Genomic DNA, 18,191 nt, shown 5'->3' on the forward strand with positions numbered 1-18,191 from the left:
CTTTACAGCTGTATATCAAATTCCTGCAACGCCCACTCTGTACTTACGAGCCTGAACGAGAGACGTGTACTCCGACACATGGACCAAAATGATAACGTCTCCCTTCAGCATTGCTTGTTTCGTGTAAACTGAGGAGAAAATAATCATAATAAATAATAATAATTTAAAAATTGCATTTATTAATTTATACAGCGCATTTCCACAAAGAAATGCTCAATCAATGCATTGTGCAATAATACAGACCAGACCATCAATGATTTATTTATTGAGGCACCAGCCATCCATGTCCAGGTGCTGTTTTAGCCTCTTTTTCCTGTATTCGGATTAATAATATCTTTTTGCCAATTTATTGGTTTGCAATAATACAAAGAACGTATCAGCGCACAGCTCCTAGTAATCCTCTTTCTTTCTCTCCCTCACTCAGTCTCTGTCTCTCTCTCTTCCTCACTCTCTCTCTCTCTCTCTTCCTCACTCTCTCTCTATCTCTCGGTCTCTAATACATCCTTGAGTAAAGACACCCTTGTACACATTGATCATTGTTGATGACATTATCACACAGTCATAAATTGTTACAGAACAGAACAGCATGAATGAACTAATGAACAATACTGAACTGGGAGAACATAATAATATTTGTATTGAGAATGTCGGAAATTACAGATTGAAGTTGGACGGAACAAAAATGAGTTTTTTTAGTAGTGCAGAATAAATTATAAATCATGTCCTCACAAGGAGACAAGGAAGGAAAGACATGAATCACACACAGACACAGTTCAGAATCTCCTTCTCAGACTCACAGCAGTCAGCAGGTCTAGATTTCTATAGATCTACATGACATAACAGGTTGAGGAAGTTGTAGACCAAGAAACCTAGCCTAGCCTAGCACCTATAATACACGTCTTGATATCAATCAAGATTTAGATTCTAGATCTAGATCTAGATCTAGAATCTAGATATCTACTTACAGTCAAAGGCATATTCTGAAAACTCGCTGTCGTCAATGCCAATCACTACTGTGCGGGTCATTGTAGCGGTTTCTAATTCTGTGGATCTCCGACTCTTGAGTTGTTTTCGCTGCACCGAGGAATCGTTCAACTCTCACAAGATTCAGTGTACCTGTTGCTTGGGCCGGAATGGTCAAGTGAGAGAGAGGCCTGGAACTTCAAAACAAACACTGAAGGCGCCTTGTGACTTGTGAGTGAATGGAAAGTGTGAAAGTTCAAGCGGAAGTGTGACTGAACTACCAGAGCCTAATTGTTGGGAGAAGATTTTAAGCTAAGAACGGGGTCATGTTATGCCAGGGACCTCTGCGGCCTTGACCCACTTCTCTTTGACCTTCTCTCTGGAGGCAATCGAGAACATTGACATTGTATGACCAATACTGTCCTATACACCCCCCTCCCTCAAATGAAAAAGTGAGAAAAAAAGACAGCTTGATAATTAATTTGTTATATTATTCTTCTAGATCTAGATCTAGGAATTCGAAGGTTTGCATGGCTTGATAAGACGGGAGAAGCAGATGGAAGTGGCAAAATGGGAACGCACCTTTCAAAGCAAGTAAAAAAAAAAAAATACAAGCCTCTCTTTCCAATGGTGATGGGAGCAATAAATCCTATGTTATGCTCTAAAAACTTATTAAAACATAATTGAAATTCGAGCCGGTCCAGGTGGCCGTTCCTAATTATAAAGTTTAAGGTTCGTTATGGTAATTGTCGGTAACGAGGTAGAGTTAGTATGTAAAATAACCGAAAGAGGAAGTAGGACTTCCACGGAAGTTATCCCCGCTGCTGTCTCACTCGCGACACTCAGCTGTGCCACTGTGCTGTCTGCTAGATCAACTTGCTGTCAAATTGTCACTGCCAGCCTGTTGGCAGTTTGTCGCCGAGCTGCAACTTGGCTGAGCAAGCGCCCGCTGTGTCAAGCTGTGAGCTTTAAAATAAAGGGATTTGAACGATGCTATGCTTTGGGATTAGGAAAGATTGATGTCTCTTACGCTGATGATCAGATCACAGAGGCTGATTACGAGCTCCTTTAGATCTAAACACAAACTGAAGTAGGTGGCACTCTTGAATATTAAAACGAGTTACACCTTCTACATCTACATCTAGATCTAGATCTAGATAGATCTAGATCTAGAGATCTAGATATAGATCTAGATCTTTAACTAGAATCTAGTCACAGTACGAATCAAAGTAAATTCAAGTAGGCCTTGTCTTGTCATACTGTACTCGTTTTAAAACTTGTTGTGACGTTATATGAATTAGATCTACTAGATCTAGATCTAAGTCTATAAAGTGTTTGGATAAGTGGCAGTATAAAAAAAAAGGGTCGACCTTTCATACTTTGTAGCCTACTTTGCCTATCTTCGTACTATTTTCTTTGGTAATACTTATAATACTAACTTCAGACTAAAGGAGTAAAGCAAAGGATTTAGTATTATAACTAAGAGGAAGGGTACCTCTCTAGTTCTTCTCATTTTTTTCTTACTAGGTACCTACATTCTCCTTAATGTCAGCAAGAGATGGAGGTGTACAGGACGGAGGTGTGAAGTGGTGTGACGCAGGTTGAAGAATGTGTTATGGAGCATTTGCACGAAATGCTGTCAGGAGTTTGGAAGCGGACCAGAGTGAGGTGTGAGGGGAGATTTAAAATTCTCCTGGAGTCGTTAGAAGCTCACCGTAGACGAGTTCTGTGGAGGATAGTTTGGATATTTTCAGTCGCTTGCATCGATCATGTATGAATGTATCATGTGTATTTGCCTCCTGCCAGATATCAAAGCCCGATAACGCTACTCAGTTCGCAGCCTTGGAGGACAACTGGAAGTTTGACCATGAATTCACTTGATACAGTTGTTGCTAAACTCAAGAAATTTGCCCCACTCTCTTTGGCTGGTAAGTCTGCTGGAGGAAAGTCTCCAGTTCAGTTTGTTAACCTTATCCGTACGGCGTGTTTTTTTACTTTGTATCCATAAGACGTGGGGAACTCTGCCCCAATTTCCAAAGAGGAAATTTACTTGTTAATCCGACCCGTACGCTTTGCATAGAGCAGTCTGTCAAAATGATTTTTTCAGAAATACTGAAAGATTCAAAGAGATCTTCGCACTACAAGTATTCTAAAATGTGAAGAATTCAACTCCGGGGGTACAAAATGACCCCAAGGCATCCGGATAGGGTTAAAATGGCTTTTGATTTTATTGCAATTGACTATCCTTCAGGTGGATGTTTTGCAAATGTGTAAAACTCAGACTTTTATCTCTATATCTGTATAACTGCCGTATTGATAAAAGCTTTTTTTCATGTTTTGCACACCCCTGATTCTGAGGTTGTTTCGATCTGTTCTATAATTTGTTTTCTTTGAGGGATGCTGAATAAAGACACCTTTTTTGTATATTTTATACTTTGGTTAATACCAGTGATATTATAACTAGATGCCTGTTTTTAAAAAGTGCTCTCTCAACACTTTCCTTGATCACATTTTTATTCAAGTAAAATTTAAGTAAAGCTGTTCCCGCATCTGATCCGGACATTGGGGATTGCCTTGTTAGTGAGACAACTTCCTAGGCCTTCGGCATATTGTGGTAGGGTGACTCTCGAACCTGGACTTTCCGCTTTGGAGATGAGCGCTTTATTCAAGTATGGATACCTATTTCTTTAACTTCCTTTGACCTTAATATAGCTTTTGCTGTTCATATATTTCTTTTGCGCTGAATAGACCCCTGAAAATGAATTCTAACTGATGATGCCGATTCTGCCACACTTTTCTCATTGCCCGTACTTTTCTGTCAGTTGTCATTACTGGTATTGAGATGAGTAAACCCCTGCGTGTACATCCCCCCTAATATCTATATATAGGCCTGCTGGTGGAGCCAAGCCTGCCTTATTACCATAATAATTATAACTGTTGTTATCATTTTATCATCATAATCCTTATTATCGTTATTATTATTATCACCATAATCATTGTTATCGTTATTATTATTATCATCATAATCATTATTATCGTTATTATTATTATCATCATAATCATTATTATCGTTATTATTATTATCATCATAATCATTATTATCGTTTTTATTATTATCATCATAATCATTATTATCGTTATTATTATTGTATGAGTAACACCTGTGTGTATCCCCCCTACAGATTCATGGGACAATTTATGCCTGATTGTGGAGCCTAGCCCGCCTTATTATCATCATAATTATTATTATCGTTATTATTATTGTCATAATTATTATTAAATTGTTATTATAAATTATTATCATCATAATTATTATTATCCTTATTATAGTAATTATTATTATTGAGATATTAGTAACGCGTTCATGTACGTCCCCCCCCCCACCTCCCCCTCAGGCTCATGGGACAATGTAGGCCTGCTGGTGGAGCCTAGCCCGCCCAAGTACATCAGCAAGATGATGCTGACCAACGACCTGACAACTGCAGTGGTGGAGGAGGCCAAGGAGAAAACGGTCGACCTGATTCTGTCCTACCACCCGCCCATTTTCAAACCGCTCAAGCGCCTCACTCAGTCGTCGTGGAAGGAACGGGTGCTCATCGAGTGTGCCGAGAGTCGCATCGCGGTTTTCTCCCCTCACACCAGCTACGACGCCGTGGAGGGCGGGGTTAACGACTGGCTCCTCTCCGCTTTTGGTACGTTACGTGGTTGCAGACAGACTGATTAAGATAGTGTTCTAGACGGGGGTTTTTTTGTTTTTTTTTTCGGTAAGTGTTTTAGGCGCTCGTATCTGCATAAGGTCATATGAGTGCGCCGGACACATTAAACATTTTCGTGGGTGGTTGCCGGGTGCTCTGGGGTGGTTTGCTTCTTCTTTCCTATGAAACATCTGTCGTCCTTATCTCTCCTTCTTCTTTTTTATGTTTGTTACTTTCTTGTAACATCTCTAATCTTCTGGCGCTCATATGACCTTATGCAGTTGTTTGCGAGCGCCATAAAAACCTCTACTAAAACTAAACTAAGTTAGTGTTCTAGTGGGGGTTTTTTGTTTTGGTTTTTTCAGTTAGTGTTTTAGGTGCTCTCAACTGCTTAAGGTCATATGAGTGTGCTGGACACATTAAATATTTTCAGTTGGAAGGAAATTAAAATTTTGAATTTTGCACGGGTCGTGGCCGAAGCCAACTCTTATCGATTTTGGACCATCAAGGGATCTTAAACGTGCGCAACTTGCACACGAGACCTCAGATTTTTCGCCCTTATCCAAGAAGGTTAGATGTTAGATCATACCTACCATAAGATCAGGGGTGTGGCTGAAAAGACAGCAGTAAGAAAGAGCCATGGAGTAGAAAGGTTGCAGAAAGAGGAGGGGGGCAAAGGAGGTGAGGGAGTATGGGCAGAAAGTGGAGACAAAAGCAAATGACAGAACTTTGTTAGAGAGCAGGAAAGAATTGAAAGGAGAGAATTTCAGAGAATAACATTTTCCATCGCTGTCCGGATTCGAACTCAGGACTTATTGAATGAGAGGCAACCTCTGGAACTCGAGAGCCCCCTTGTTCTAGTGTAGAACTTGTGACCAGATTACTATCAAATGAAGAATTATTTTGTCACTTGCCATTTCTTTAACTCTTTAAACCCCACTTGGCACTGGGAGCGTCCAGTACTAGAGACAACTGTTTCGTTTAATTTCGTGCTAGTTTTTATTTGTTTTTTGAAACTATTCACGAACCAAGTTTTTTAGTAATGACTAAGCCTTTGTTCCCGCTATTTAGAAGTTGGAGGCAGCTTTTGGGGTTATAATGGTACATAATGCACTAGGTTTAGGTGACTGTAGAAAAAAACTCTTGGAAACGGTAGAAAAGACTCTGGGCTTAAAGAGTTAAGTGTGGATTATCTTCTGTCTTTTTCTTCTTCTTCTTCTATCCCTAGGTTGGGGCAACCGTGGGGGCACCACTGCATCTGAAAACCAGGTCTTGCCATTTCTCTTTGTCCTCTGCTTTCCTCAGATTGTCACCCATCGTTTTCTTAGTCCACTTTGCAATGTTGTCCTCCCATCTCCTTCTCTGCCTTATCTTCAGCAGTGTTCAATTTGCCTTGTGTGTTGTTCTTATTCGCAGATCTCAAGAAGGGCAGTGTCCGTCCACTGGAGGTCTCACAAACCAAAGACTGTCGCTCTCATCTGTTCGAGGTGGATGTGGCAGCAGACAGACTGAAGGAGATGAGAGATGAAATTCTCGTGTCCTGCCTGCCAGCTGACTCTCCCCTGACTGCACAGAAAACAGCATTCTCTACAGTGGTTCTCAGGTGAGTTCCGTTATTCTTAAGGCCGGTCCCAGAGTAGCTCTGTAGGTCTGACTTGCAGCTCGTCAAGCGCACTCCGTCTGCGTGTGAGCACAGCCGCACTGTGCGTTGGCTTCTGCGTCTGAGTGAGCGCCCTCTGCGTGTCAACACAGCCACGCTAGGCTAGAAGCACACAACATGTAAACAAACAGTCGAAACTAGGTCAACCTCTAGATTCGAAATTTTAACTTTGGATGTTGTGGTCAAGTGTTGATTCTAGCATCAATATCTAATAGTAAAGCACCTAATGAACCTTATTTCTTGCTGATTTTGATGATCTGTGAAGAATTTCTGTCGAAAATAAACACGAAGCGAGGCTGCGCGAGACACATGTCTGACGTGTTTTACAACACTGTTGAATAGCACGTCTGACGCATCGCACAGTTCAGTGGACAACAGACAGACCATATAGCGACGCTGCTCAGGCTCATGATAATGTCTATGTTCATTTGCACGCTGCAAGCTAGGTGAGCTACAGGTCAGACCTACAGAGCCACTCTGGGACCGGCCAAACTCTTTATCCTCCGCAAGCTGCTCCCAGCGGCCCGTGGTCGGAACCACTGTGCCGGTGAGTCGCTGACAGCGGCTTGGGCACATTCCTATACGACGACTTCGACATAAGACTACTTTTCAGCGGTTGCCGAAAATAGGTCTCTTTTACCGGGTTTTCATTCATTAGATGAAGAACTATCAAAATGAAGTTCATTTGTTTAGATTTAATGACCACTTTAGCGACGTTTTCGTAATTGTTAGATTTAGTAGGCCCTACCAAAAAAGGCCCTCCGCATAGTGGGAATACCCCTCGGGGAGACAAAGAGTTAATACATGTGTTGTATAGCATAATCCAAGCCTGTAGGTGGTTGGCAAGTGTTCTTGTGTGGTTTGCTTCTTCTTTGCTATCAAACATCTATCGTCCTGATCTGCCTGCCTTCTTTTTTTTTACCATAATTTGGTAACTTCAATAGCATGAAAGTCTTTTAAAACTGAAAGTTTCCATGTTTTGTGCCTTTAATCAACATTTTTCAGTAAAATTCACGTGGAAATGTGTTGTTATATGTTCATAAAAGGCCTTAAACCAAAAAGCTAAAATTCGATAAAAATTACCATACCAGTGGAAAAATGCCTGTTTCTTCTATTTCAATATATTGACGAGCGCCTGAGTTCACCATGATGCGTCACATATAGCATGCCTAGGTCCAGGACAATGTTGGGTGAAAGGGCCCTTTCCATCTGTGCCCCAAAACTTTGGATCAATTTGGATTTAAATGTTAAAATGTCTCTTTCAATTAATCAATTTAAATAAAAAATGAAGACAATGTTTTTCAGGAAAGCATATTTATAATGCTGGAACTCAATATCTGAAATATCTGTCAGTTTTTGGGGGTTTTTTGTTTTTTAAATTTATACATGTCGTAGTGGTACTGAGCTTTAGAACACTTTAGTGGGTGTGTGTGTGTTTTGTAAGCGCCACCGAGCACTTTTTGCGGATTCTGGCGCGTTATAAATTCGATTAGTATTATTATTATTGTTATTAGTATTATTATTATTGTTATTATTATCATTGTTATTGTTTTTATTATTATTGTTATTATTATCATTATTATTATTATTATATTATCATTATTATTCTATGGTGTTTATGTGCTATCCAATGACCAGGTCAACGGGCAGTGAGCAGCTGAGGCTCCAGGTGGCGTGTAACAGCTCCGAGCTCAACGCAATCATCACGGCCTTGACCTTGTGCAAAGCCCCGGAAACGTACAGAGTCACTCCGCTCTCTCAGGTCAGCTAATGTTTCATGTTGACTAAATCTTACACTGGTATATTGATGTATGCACCCATTTGTGTTCTTTTTTTTAATCTTTTTTTTTTAGGGTAAGTGTTTTACGCGGCTCGCAACTGAATAAGATCGTATGAGCGCGCGGGACACACCTAATATTTTCAGTTGGTAGGAAATTTTGAATTTTGCCGTGGTGGTTGCCGCAGCCTACTCTTATCAATTTTAGACCACCAAGGGATCTTTAACATGCGCAATTTGCACATGCGCCCTCCGAGATTTTTCGCCCTTGTCCGAGAAGGCTAGGTGTAGATCTTTCCTACCAGAATATCAGGGGTGTGGCAGAAAGACAGCAGTAAGAAGGAGCCTAGGAGAAGCAGTAGAAAGGCTGCAGAAAGAGTCAGGAGCCCAGAGGAGGGGGCAAAGGGGGTAGGGGGCAGAAAGTGGAGACGAAAGCAGATGACAAAATATGGCTAGAGGGCAGGAAAGGAGGTGAAAGGAGACAATTTTAGAGAAGAATATTTTTCAGTCGCTACCCCGCTTCGAACCTGGGACCTTTGAATGAGAGGCGAACAACTTAACCTCTAGGCCAGGAGAGCCCCGTTTTTGTTTTTTAGTTGTAGTAAGAGCTTTACTGCGCTTGCAACACAATAGGGTCATATAAGTGCGGAAGATTAGAGGTGTTACAAGAGAGTAGCTAACACAAAAAAGAAAGAGGATCGAGAGATAAAGAAGACAGATGTTTGAGAGGAAAGAAGGAGCTCACCACACCAGAACACGTGCCTACCACCTGCTCATTTGTGTTCTTCAAAGCTGGTTCACTGGCTTTTTGTTCCTCTGGTTTATAGAGAAAGTTTTAGTGGGTGGTTTGCACATATTCTGGTGTGGTTTGCTCCTTCTTTCCTATCAAACATCTATCATCCTTATCTCCCCTTCTTCTTTTTTGTGTTTGTTACTCTCTTGTAACACCTCTAATCTTCTGGCGCTCATATGACCTTATGCAGTTGCGAGTGCGGTAAAACCTCTACTAAAATATATATTTTTTTAAACACTTCTAATCTTTGTCTTTACATGACCTTATTGTGTTGCAAGTGCCGTAAAACTCTTACTAAAACTAAAACTAAAGTTCTGGACCGCTCAGAGGGTTTCTCGGGTCCCTAAGGGTTAACCTCCGACATTTCCGTCCGTCTGTCTGTCAGATCCCACGGCCCGCAGCGGGAGCCGGACGTGTAGCAGAACTGGCAGAACCCTTGAGTCTGGAGCTGCTGGTGTCTCGTGTGAAAACCTTCCTGGGACTCAAGCATGTGGCCGTGGCGAAAGCTGTTGGTAAGATTATTTTTTCTTGTTGTACGTCAGATACTTGCATGTGGGTGGTTGACGGGTGCTCTGGTATGGTTTGCTCCTTCATTCCTATCAAACATTCATCGTCTTCATCTCCCTTCCTTCTTTTTTGTGTTTGTTACTCTCTTGTAACATATCTATTCTTAGGCACCTATCATGACCTTATTGTGTTACAAGTGCCGTAAAACTTCTACTAAAACTTAAACTAAATACTCTTATTGACAGACAGAAGTGTACTACAGGCACAAATTGTCCAGTGTGTTAAATACAGCCATTTTGTCCCGGCGTTCAAAAGCATTGTTGTTCTTATATTACAGCTGTGTTCTCCTATTTATAGCTGTGTTGTCCTCTGTATGTTAGTGTTTGAGCACCTGTAAATGGCAGCTTGTGCTGTATACTTCCCAGGAAGTTGAGTTGTTTCAGAATGCTATCAGGTCTGCTGGGGTAATAGTATAGATTGTTTAAGCGCTTAGAGCTTGCTGTTGAGCAGGGATTTGCGCTATACAAATGCTATCCATACATTATCTATTACTATTATTATATTACAGTAAAATCTGCTCCATATGTATTTGGTCGCTTTTAAGGACAAGCTGGCTAACCCAGATTTCGGGGGTTTCCAGAAATCTTGACATACACCAAAAGTGGGCATTGCCCTACCTATAAAAGTTTGGCTTCATTGGCGTGTATATTTGTTTGGTTACAGAGAAAACTCTCCTTGTCTTTTAAAGAAACTGAACAGGGGTCCAAAACTTTGATTTCGATTTTCTCAAAACAGCATTTTTCGCGATAGCCCCTTTGTGCTTAACCCTATCTATATGTGGTGTTTTACAATCATGATTCATACGACGTGGGGAACTCTGCGCCACCACTTTCCTAAGAGGAAAGTTGCTCGTTTTTGCACAGGAGTCTGTCAAAATGATTTTTGAGAAATACTGAAAGTTTCAAAGAGATCTTCACACTAGCAGTATTCTAAAATGTAAAGAATACAACCCCGGGGGTACAAAATGACCCCAGGGCGTACAGATAGGTTTCAAGAAAATGAAGAAGGGTCCAAAAACATTTACTTCGATTTTCTCAAAACAGCATTTTTCGGGATAGCCCCCTTGTGCTTCAAAGCGACCCATTTCTGCTGTCACATCTGCTTCCCTTTTTTTTTCCTTCATCTCAGGCGAAGAAGATCCGGAGGTGTCATCAGTAGCCGTGTGTGCTGGTTCCGGAGGCAGCGTGCTGGGTGGTGTTCCCGCTGACCTTTTGCTGACGGGGGAGATGTCGCACCACGAGGTGCTGGACGCCGTCCACAGAGGAAGTAGTGTCATCCTCTGTCACCATAGCAACACAGAACGCGGCTTCCTGGTGCCTCTCCGCGACAAGTTGAGCGGATTGCTGGGCAGCTCGGTGGACATCTTTATATCGGAGACAGATCGCGATCCGTTAGAGACTGTCTAGTATTTAATCATAGGAAGGGGTCATTTCAAGAACGTACCTAAGTCCATTTTTGCGAAAATCGAGATTTTTGCATAGGATGATAAAAGAAAGGGGGCTGCACCCTGTCAGCTTTCTATGGAGATTGTATCTTTGATTTTCAGAGCTGTGTCCTCTGTTTTAGCTCGCCTTTCCCAGTGCAGTACTACATTAACGAGAAACAGTTTTTGGCCTTTTTCTCAAAACTACTCTAGTGGGACTTAGTTACGTTATTGAAATAACCCCTTCTTTATTTAGACTTACGCTTGTCGCTGACCGTAATCCACTGGGAACTCTTTCTAGTGTCTGGTCTAATCTTATCATCGGTTTCGCAAGCAGTCAACTTAAGTCCTTTCGAGTACTTTTTGCATCACAGACAAAAACTAGCTTTTGTTGCGTTGTTTCTATCAGGAATCATGAAAAGCAAAAAAATTGTACCTAAGCATTGACCATAGCATTAACTCTTTAACCATGTCTGGACAGTGGCAGCGTTCGGTAGTCGAGGTCCGTATCCATGGCTGGACGGTACCACCGTCCGATGCGAAGTTATTATTGTATTATGGTACAGGCCGAATATTAAAAAGTACGAGCTAACAAGCCTTTAGTTTGCCCCGGAAGTCAAAGATAAATGAATTCTACGTTTGGGTAATGCTTTATTGATCAGTTTGACGAGAAACGAGCGTATTAGAACACATAATATGTCGAGTCTCATTTCCACAAACACGAGAGAATTATGCAGAAACGTGATTTTAAATTGCATGGTCAAAGAGTTAAACTGCATTTTGGTGATGTTGAAAGGTGCATCTTTGACGGAGCTTTCGGAGGGTGTAAAATTTTAGAAATTCTCAAAATTTGGACTTAAGTTGATAGCTTGCAACAGCGACGTTATGCTTGTCACTTCCATGATCTTCTGTGGTCTCTGGAAATGTCTTGTGTCAAGTCATAAGCCTCAGCCTGTAACTATTGCTGCAGTGGTTTACAGTACCGTGGAACTGGGATTCAAAGAGATTCTTTTTAGGTCAGGCCCGGCGACTTCGTTGATACCGAGTTCCACAGTATACTGTAGGCAGTTCCAACTGCCCAGTGTCAAGCCATGTGCTTTATTAATCTCATCTTCCTCCGAAACTCGTACGATGGAATCAAATCAGAATGAACTTGGAAGAAATCCGCTCTTGCTTTTATAGTAAACTGAGCTTCTGCTTTGGTCCCTATGTCTCTGTGCTTTGTAATTATGAACGTCTGGATGGTATGAATGGATCGGGTGTGGATGTACTTCCAAGTGGTTGTGCACAGCACAATTCATAAGGTTTTTGTTTTTGTAGAGGTTTTTACGGTGCTCGCAACTGCATAAGGTCATATGAGCGCCAAGGAGTGGATGTCGACAGAGAAGTCTTTACAGAGAATCAGGCTTACTCTGCTCACCTCTCTAGCTTCAACAGCACAAAGTCTACTTCGACTATCAAGGCACCCCGGAAGTAGCGGGTCACAAGAGTGTGATAAACATACAAAAGAAGTAGAGGAAAATGACGATAGTAAGGATTAGGAAAGAAAAAGCAGCAGTTCCCTGTTGCAGTTCAGGCACAGTTATGAGCATGACATTGATGAATCAGCCCATTTACAATTACAATTCTACTGTGCATAAGAACCTGTTCAAGTCCCCCCTTTGGGAATGGCCTAAAGACACTTCAGTCAGTAGCACCGCCCTGGGGGGGGGGGGGTACATTCATAAGGAAAGTGTGGATCAGTTATTTGAGTAACTGTATGATAAAATATTACACCGTCGAATGTGCCTTAATCTGTCCAAGGACTAACCTTCCTGTATTACTGTTTCTACTCCTTGCATCAAAGGTATTCTGCAATTGTTTTTCTTTGAATGCATACGTGTAGATATATGTATATAAATATAATATATATATATATATTATATTGTTCATCCACCAGACTCTGACTGGCGGTTATCGGAGAACAGGGAGGGATAGATGAAAGTGATAATACAGACTTCAACATAAGTTAAGAACCACCTTGACAGACAACCCTGATCTTTAAAAAATCTGAGAAGTTGCCAGAAGGCTTGCAGTGTCACACTCTGTCATTGTCCGCTTGAGGCAGCACCATGACGACACTGGATCAGTCCAAGAACGCCCACATGCAGGTCGTCCCAAGAAGACCACTCAGAGTGTTTGCAAGTGGTCCTTAACTTATGTTGAAGTTTATGTGTTACGTCGCCGTGGAATCAGGCGCTCATCAATTTTTAGGCATGTGGAGCTATTGGTACCATCAGAAAGCTGATTTATTTGCTTTGCTGTCAATGAAATAGATATCCATCTATCTTGAAAAGAACTCAAGATATTTGCAATTGAAGGAAGTGAGGTCACCTGGTTTCAGTGGTGAAATTAGCGAGAAAATGGCCGCCAAAGTTTGACAACTCCAATAGCTAAAGAGTCCTTGAAAACAGAAAAATGACATATTTTGTGCCTTTAAGCAATGTTTTTCAGTAAAATTCAGGCGGAAATGTGTTTTTATTTGGACATAAATGAGGTTGAGCCAAAAATTAAAATTTGATTAAAATTTCCAAACTGGCAGAAAAATGCTCGTATCTCCGATGTCTGTATTTTGACGAGTGCCTGATTTCACCACACAATATATTGATTCTAGATACATGATCGCTGGCTACAGTGCTGATAAAGCTGAGCGAAGATGGGTTAGAGAATTGCGTTTAAATCGCAAGGCCCACCCACTTGAAATGATATTGTAATTATAATAATAATATAATAATAGCCTGCGTTTCTCTAGCTCATGTCCCCAACTGTAAAGGGTCTCTATGCACTGTACTGTTTATAAACGAAAATAAAAAAGCTTATATAAATATTGCTTCCTTTTGTTATTCTTTTCTTTAATGAAATAAACCAAATCATTTTTTTTTTTTTAATTTTTTTTTTTGGGGGGGGGGGGTTTGGTAAGTGTTTTATTGCGCTCGCAACTGCATAAGGTCATAAGAACGCGCGGGACACACCTAATATTTTCAGTTGGTAGGAAATTTCGAACTTTGCCCGGGTGGCGGCCGAAGCCTACTCTTATCAATTTTAGACCACCAAGGGATCTTTGACGTGCGCAACTTGCACACGGGCCCTCTGAGATTTTTCGCCCTTGTCCGAGAAGGCTAGGTGTAGATCTTTCCTACCAGAAGATTAGGGGTGTGGCAGAAAGACAGCAGTTTGGAGGAGCCAAGGAGCAGTAAAAAGGCTGCAGAAAGAGTCAGTAGCCCAGAGGAGGGGTCAAAGGAGGTGAGGGGGTGGGGGCAGAAAGTGGAAACGAAAGCAGACAACAGACCATTGCTAGAGAGCTGGAAAGGAGGTGAAAGGAGACAATTTTAGAGAAGAAAATTTTTCCGTTGCTACCCGGATCCGAACCCGGGACCTTTAAATGAGACGCCAACACCTTAACCTCTAGGCCACAAGAGCCCCCTTCTTTGGGGAGGGGTGGGGAGGACAATTCTACTGAGCTTGAATGGCCTAAAGACACTACTGTACAGTCAGTCGAGTCAGTGGCACTGCCCCGGGGGGTTCGAAAGGGTTTGAGGTCCAAATTCCTTTATCGTGTCACCAAAGCTCACAACAAACCCCACGCACACACACACACACACACACACACACACACACACACACACACAGACACACACACACACACACACCTCCAAAATAAATCAAAATTAAATATTTATAGTCGATTGTAGTTGTTTATTTTTTATCTGAAATGAAGCAGAAAACATTAAACTTTCAATAGATTATACCAAAAAAAAATAAATTTCATGGAAAGTCATTTTTTGGCTTTTCGAGCTTCGTAGCACCAAATGATCGCTTTTAAGCACAAGCGGGCTATCCCGAAAAATGCTGTTTTGAAAAAAAGGAAGGTAAAGTTTTTGGATCCTTATTCAGTTTATTTCAAAGACAAGGAGAGTTTTCTCTATAACTAAACAAATATATATACACACCAACGAAACCAAACTTCTCCTACAGGTAGGTCAATGAACGCTTTTGGTGTAGGTCAAGATTTCTGAAAACTGACAAAATCAGGGTTAGCCCACTTGTTCTTAAAAAGCTACCAAATAGCACATTGCGTCTTACGACTGATTATGACCAGGGCAGACAGATAATAAATACATGTAGGTAATATCAGGCATAACAAATTTATGCGAGAAAATTAGTCTCACAGTTAAAGTAATATAATATAACAAATCACAGTGGGAAGGGAGCATATTCTGTTAACAGAAGCGACTAAATTATGGTTTTTCGTCTTCAAATGCTGAATAATAATAACAATAATAACAAAACAATATAATCATAATAATAATAATAATATAATAATAATAATAATTTTAATAATAATAATAAAAATAATAATAATATAATAATAATAATGATAATAATAATATAATAATAATATTAATAATAATAAAAAGCATTTATACTGCGCATTTCCATTAACTTTAAAAAATGCCCAATATTCGCATTACACCGAAAAAGACATCACATCTCAAAGAAATGCTAAAGGTATTCCATTTGATTTCTAGTCCATGCAGTCCTGTGTGGGCCAAGGAGTCGCTCAGCTATCTAGCATCTGCATTTGTCGTCATATTTTTCCCCCAAAAGTCGCCAAAAGTTGCCACAAAAAAAGGCAAAAGTTGCAATAAAAGTTGCCAATAATTTTTTAAGTTTTCAACTCTCTGTGACAACTTAGCGAGTAATATATAATATATAACTATATATATATATGTTGATAGAGTAATCTAAAGCACCAGAATTTCTTGTGCTCTGTTTTAAGCATCCATAATACATGTATCATTAATTTGTTGCCACGCAGAGTGTAAAAACATGTAAAATAAAGGTCTCAGAACAGAATGAACTCAAAATTAGAACAGCTCACAGACAACCACAAAAAGTAACAAATTATGAGGGTATGTATTCACCTATCTGAAGATTAGCCGTTTTAACCCTAAACGTGTAATGTATTTTGTGGAAAAATGCTGAAATTGTGGTCGCTATTCGCGGATTAAAAAAAAAATTTTAAATTGCGGCCGCAACAAACGCAGACGCTAAAGTTATGATTATAATCATAGGGGAAGCAGAAAATGTCAACTTCTCTGTAGGGGGGGGGGGGGGAGACTGGCAGTGTATGAACACAACAGGCGTGGCCTTTTTAGTTTTTAAAATTATATGTAGTCTTAATAAGTGTTTTACGCCCTTTACAACACAATGAGGTCATACATGTCCCGAAGATTAGAGGTGTTATAAGAGAGTAACAAACACAAAATAGAAGGATGGGAGATCAGATAAGGACGACAGATGTTCGATAGCAAAGAAGGAGCAAACCACACCAGAGCACCCACCAACCACCCACAGTCTGACCTTTGACTTTGAGACGTTTTTTTATTTTTTAATTTATCACAGTTCAAAGGTAAAGAAACTGCAAGATGAAACTTGGGGAAAAAAACCTAAGGATATGGTTTGATTTTGAAAGGTGTGGAATACATAGCCTAAGAGACAAAGACAGAGAGAGAGAGAGAGAGAGAGAGAGAGAGAGAGAGGAAAGAGAGAGTGAAAGAGAGAGAGAGAGGGAGGGAAAGAGACAGACAGAGACAGAGACAGACACACAGACAGACAAACAGAGGGAGAGAGAGACTGCATATAAATTATAGGCGAACGTACGTCTATTGCACAATCTTCAGTTGGTCATAGGCTATTTTGGTCTCTGCTGAAGCTAGTTCACACAGGTCCTACACACGAGCATGCGATGGCACGTGGTGTGTTTCATGACATCAATAACTTTGGGCTTTCTTTCTCACTTCTCTAGCTACTCTTTCGTCTCTATACTGTTTGGCGTATGTTTTAAGCAAGCTGAAAATGTCATTTGAAGAGAAATAATAAATAGCAATTGTATAGCGAATGTCCCCACTCGAAAGCAAGCTCTATGACCGTTACACTACGAGTATATTAATACCCCAGCTGACCATAGAACACTCAGAAATATTCTCATCTTCTCGGGAAGCATACAGTGCAATCAGCTGGTTAAGCGCTCTAACACTATCAAACTGACTAGATTTTTCACTGTCTATTAGCTGGGTACCCATTTTCACCTGGGTGAAGTGGGGAAAAATTCGAGTAAAGTGCCTTTCCAAGGACACAACATCGAGCCCGCAGCTCGAACCCCCAAACCCGCAACCTCACGATTACGAGTCCGGTAGCCTAACCACTAGGTAACCGACGCCACTCTTACTACTCTTTCGTCTCTTTATGACTGTTTGGCAGGTTAAGCAAGCTGACAATGGTGTTTAAAGAGAAAGCACAAGGCTTACACTAGCTTGCAGCTCAAATTTCAGATACTGAATGAGGAAGATGAGATAAAACTTTTTAAAAGTGAGACTTGCCGCAAGTATACCATCCCAACTCTACGCTGTCAACAATCATCACTATTTGAGCAACCCTTTCTAAATAAAAAATCGAGCTAAACCAAAGAAAATCCTGTCGTTATACAGATTTTGGTGGTTTAATCAGACTTGACTGTACATAACTCCATCCACACTTCACACTTGAAGTCTCTGAAAGTAAGTCAGTTTAGTAAGAGTCAGTTTTATGGCGCTTGCAACTGGAATCATAACGTCATAACTTGAAGTCTCTATTCTTTTTGTTCGTCAGAGAAATCGTCCAAGCCGATCTGTCTGGCAGTGTCTTGCGAGGCGGGCAGGTAAATGCGTTCTCTCGGAGACACGATGGCATCTTCTCCCTGGGTGTCCAGCACCTGGCGTTGCTCCCTCACCTGCTCTGTGATGTCCATGATGTTTAAGATGGACGTCTCGCTGAACTCTTTCAGTATCTGTGCGGGGGAGAGGTAAGTAGTTATAATTAAAATATTAAGGGTATGACGATCCACACTTTTTTTTTGGCGAAGGAGAAAGGGCATAAGAAAGAGAGAACAAGTTTTCTTTTGTGTATTAAATTATTTTTTTTTATAGTAGAGGGTTTTACGGCGTTCGCATCTGCATAAGGCATATTACATTTATCAAATATCTATCATCTTTATCTCCCCTTCTTCTTTTTTATGTTTGTTACTCTCTTGTAACACCTCTAATCTTCTGGCGCTCATATGACCTTATGCAGTAAAACCTCTACGAAAACAAAGCTAAAACAAAACTAAAACTAAATAGTAAACTGGACTATTATATTTCATAAGAAGAAAGGAAGTAGTACTAAAGGTTTTGAAAATGAGTATTCCAATGTAAAGTGCATTGGGATACTTTTTTTCGGAAATGTGCTATATA

The 18,191-nt window shown here is 40.6% G+C and overlaps 3 protein-coding genes across 5 annotated transcripts in view; 1 reads left to right on the top strand and 2 right to left on the bottom strand.

Annotated features, from left to right (window-relative positions):
* LOC101860065 (universal stress protein in QAH/OAS sulfhydrylase 3'region) overlaps window positions 1–1,363 on the bottom strand; it is a 5,366-nt gene extending 4,003 nt beyond the window's left edge. Inside the window, exons 1-2 of one of the 2 annotated variants that reach the window (XM_035973329.1) lie at window positions 966–1,363; window positions 48–128 (exon numbers count right to left, since the gene is read on the bottom strand). In XM_035973329.1, coding sequence (XP_035829222.1) covers window positions 48–128; window positions 966–1,026 — 142 coding nt within the window. In that variant the 5' untranslated portion in view covers window positions 1,027–1,363. The remainder of the gene's footprint in view (window positions 1–47; window positions 129–965) is intronic. The other variant, XM_013090092.2, reaches the window with a different exon arrangement.
* Window positions 1,364–1,761: 398 nt separating this feature from the next.
* LOC101860464 (NIF3-like protein 1) lies at window positions 1,762–12,087 on the top strand. Of its 2 annotated transcripts, none has more exons than XM_005111864.3 (7): window positions 1,762–2,053; window positions 2,770–2,891; window positions 4,359–4,655; window positions 6,075–6,261; window positions 7,957–8,080; window positions 9,274–9,400; window positions 10,584–12,087. In XM_005111864.3, exons 1-7 carry the CDS (start codon window positions 1,983–1,985, stop codon window positions 10,859–10,861), a joined length of 1,206 nt encoding a protein of 401 aa, XP_005111921.1. In that variant the 5' UTR covers window positions 1,762–1,982; the 3' UTR covers window positions 10,862–12,087. The 2 variants fall into 2 exon arrangements, with proteins under 2 accessions (XP_005111921.1, XP_005111922.1); XM_005111865.3 differs by having other exon boundaries at window positions 1,762–1,924.
* Window positions 12,088–17,398: 5,311 nt separating this feature from the next.
* The window catches only part of LOC106013690, a gene marked incomplete in the record, with an annotated part of 4,623 nt that continues 3,830 nt past the window's right edge, over window positions 17,399–18,191 (bottom strand). Inside the window, 1 exon segment of the mRNA XM_013090091.2 lies at window positions 17,399–17,746. Coding sequence (XP_012945545.1) covers window positions 17,549–17,746 — 198 coding nt within the window.

This window comes from Aplysia californica, unplaced genomic scaffold (assembly GCF_000002075.1).
Source record: "Aplysia californica isolate F4 #8 unplaced genomic scaffold, AplCal3.0 scaffold01139, whole genome shotgun sequence".
Lineage (NCBI taxonomy): Eukaryota > Metazoa > Mollusca > Gastropoda > Aplysiida > Aplysiidae > Aplysia > Aplysia californica.

Bases quoted from the DNA above. Each gene is read 5' to 3' on its own strand.
- LOC101860464 (XM_005111864.3), top strand. From the start codon at position 1,983: ATGTCTCTTACGCTGATGATCAGATCACAGAGGCTGATTACGAGCTCC. The intron at 2,054-2,769 runs GTAGGTGGCACT...GCCTCCTGCCAG, and splicing joins AGATCTAAACACAAACTGAA to ATATCAAAGCCCGATAACGC. The intron at 6,262-7,956 runs GTGAGTTCCGTT...TCCAATGACCAG, and splicing joins TTCTCTACAGTGGTTCTCAG to GTCAACGGGCAGTGAGCAGC.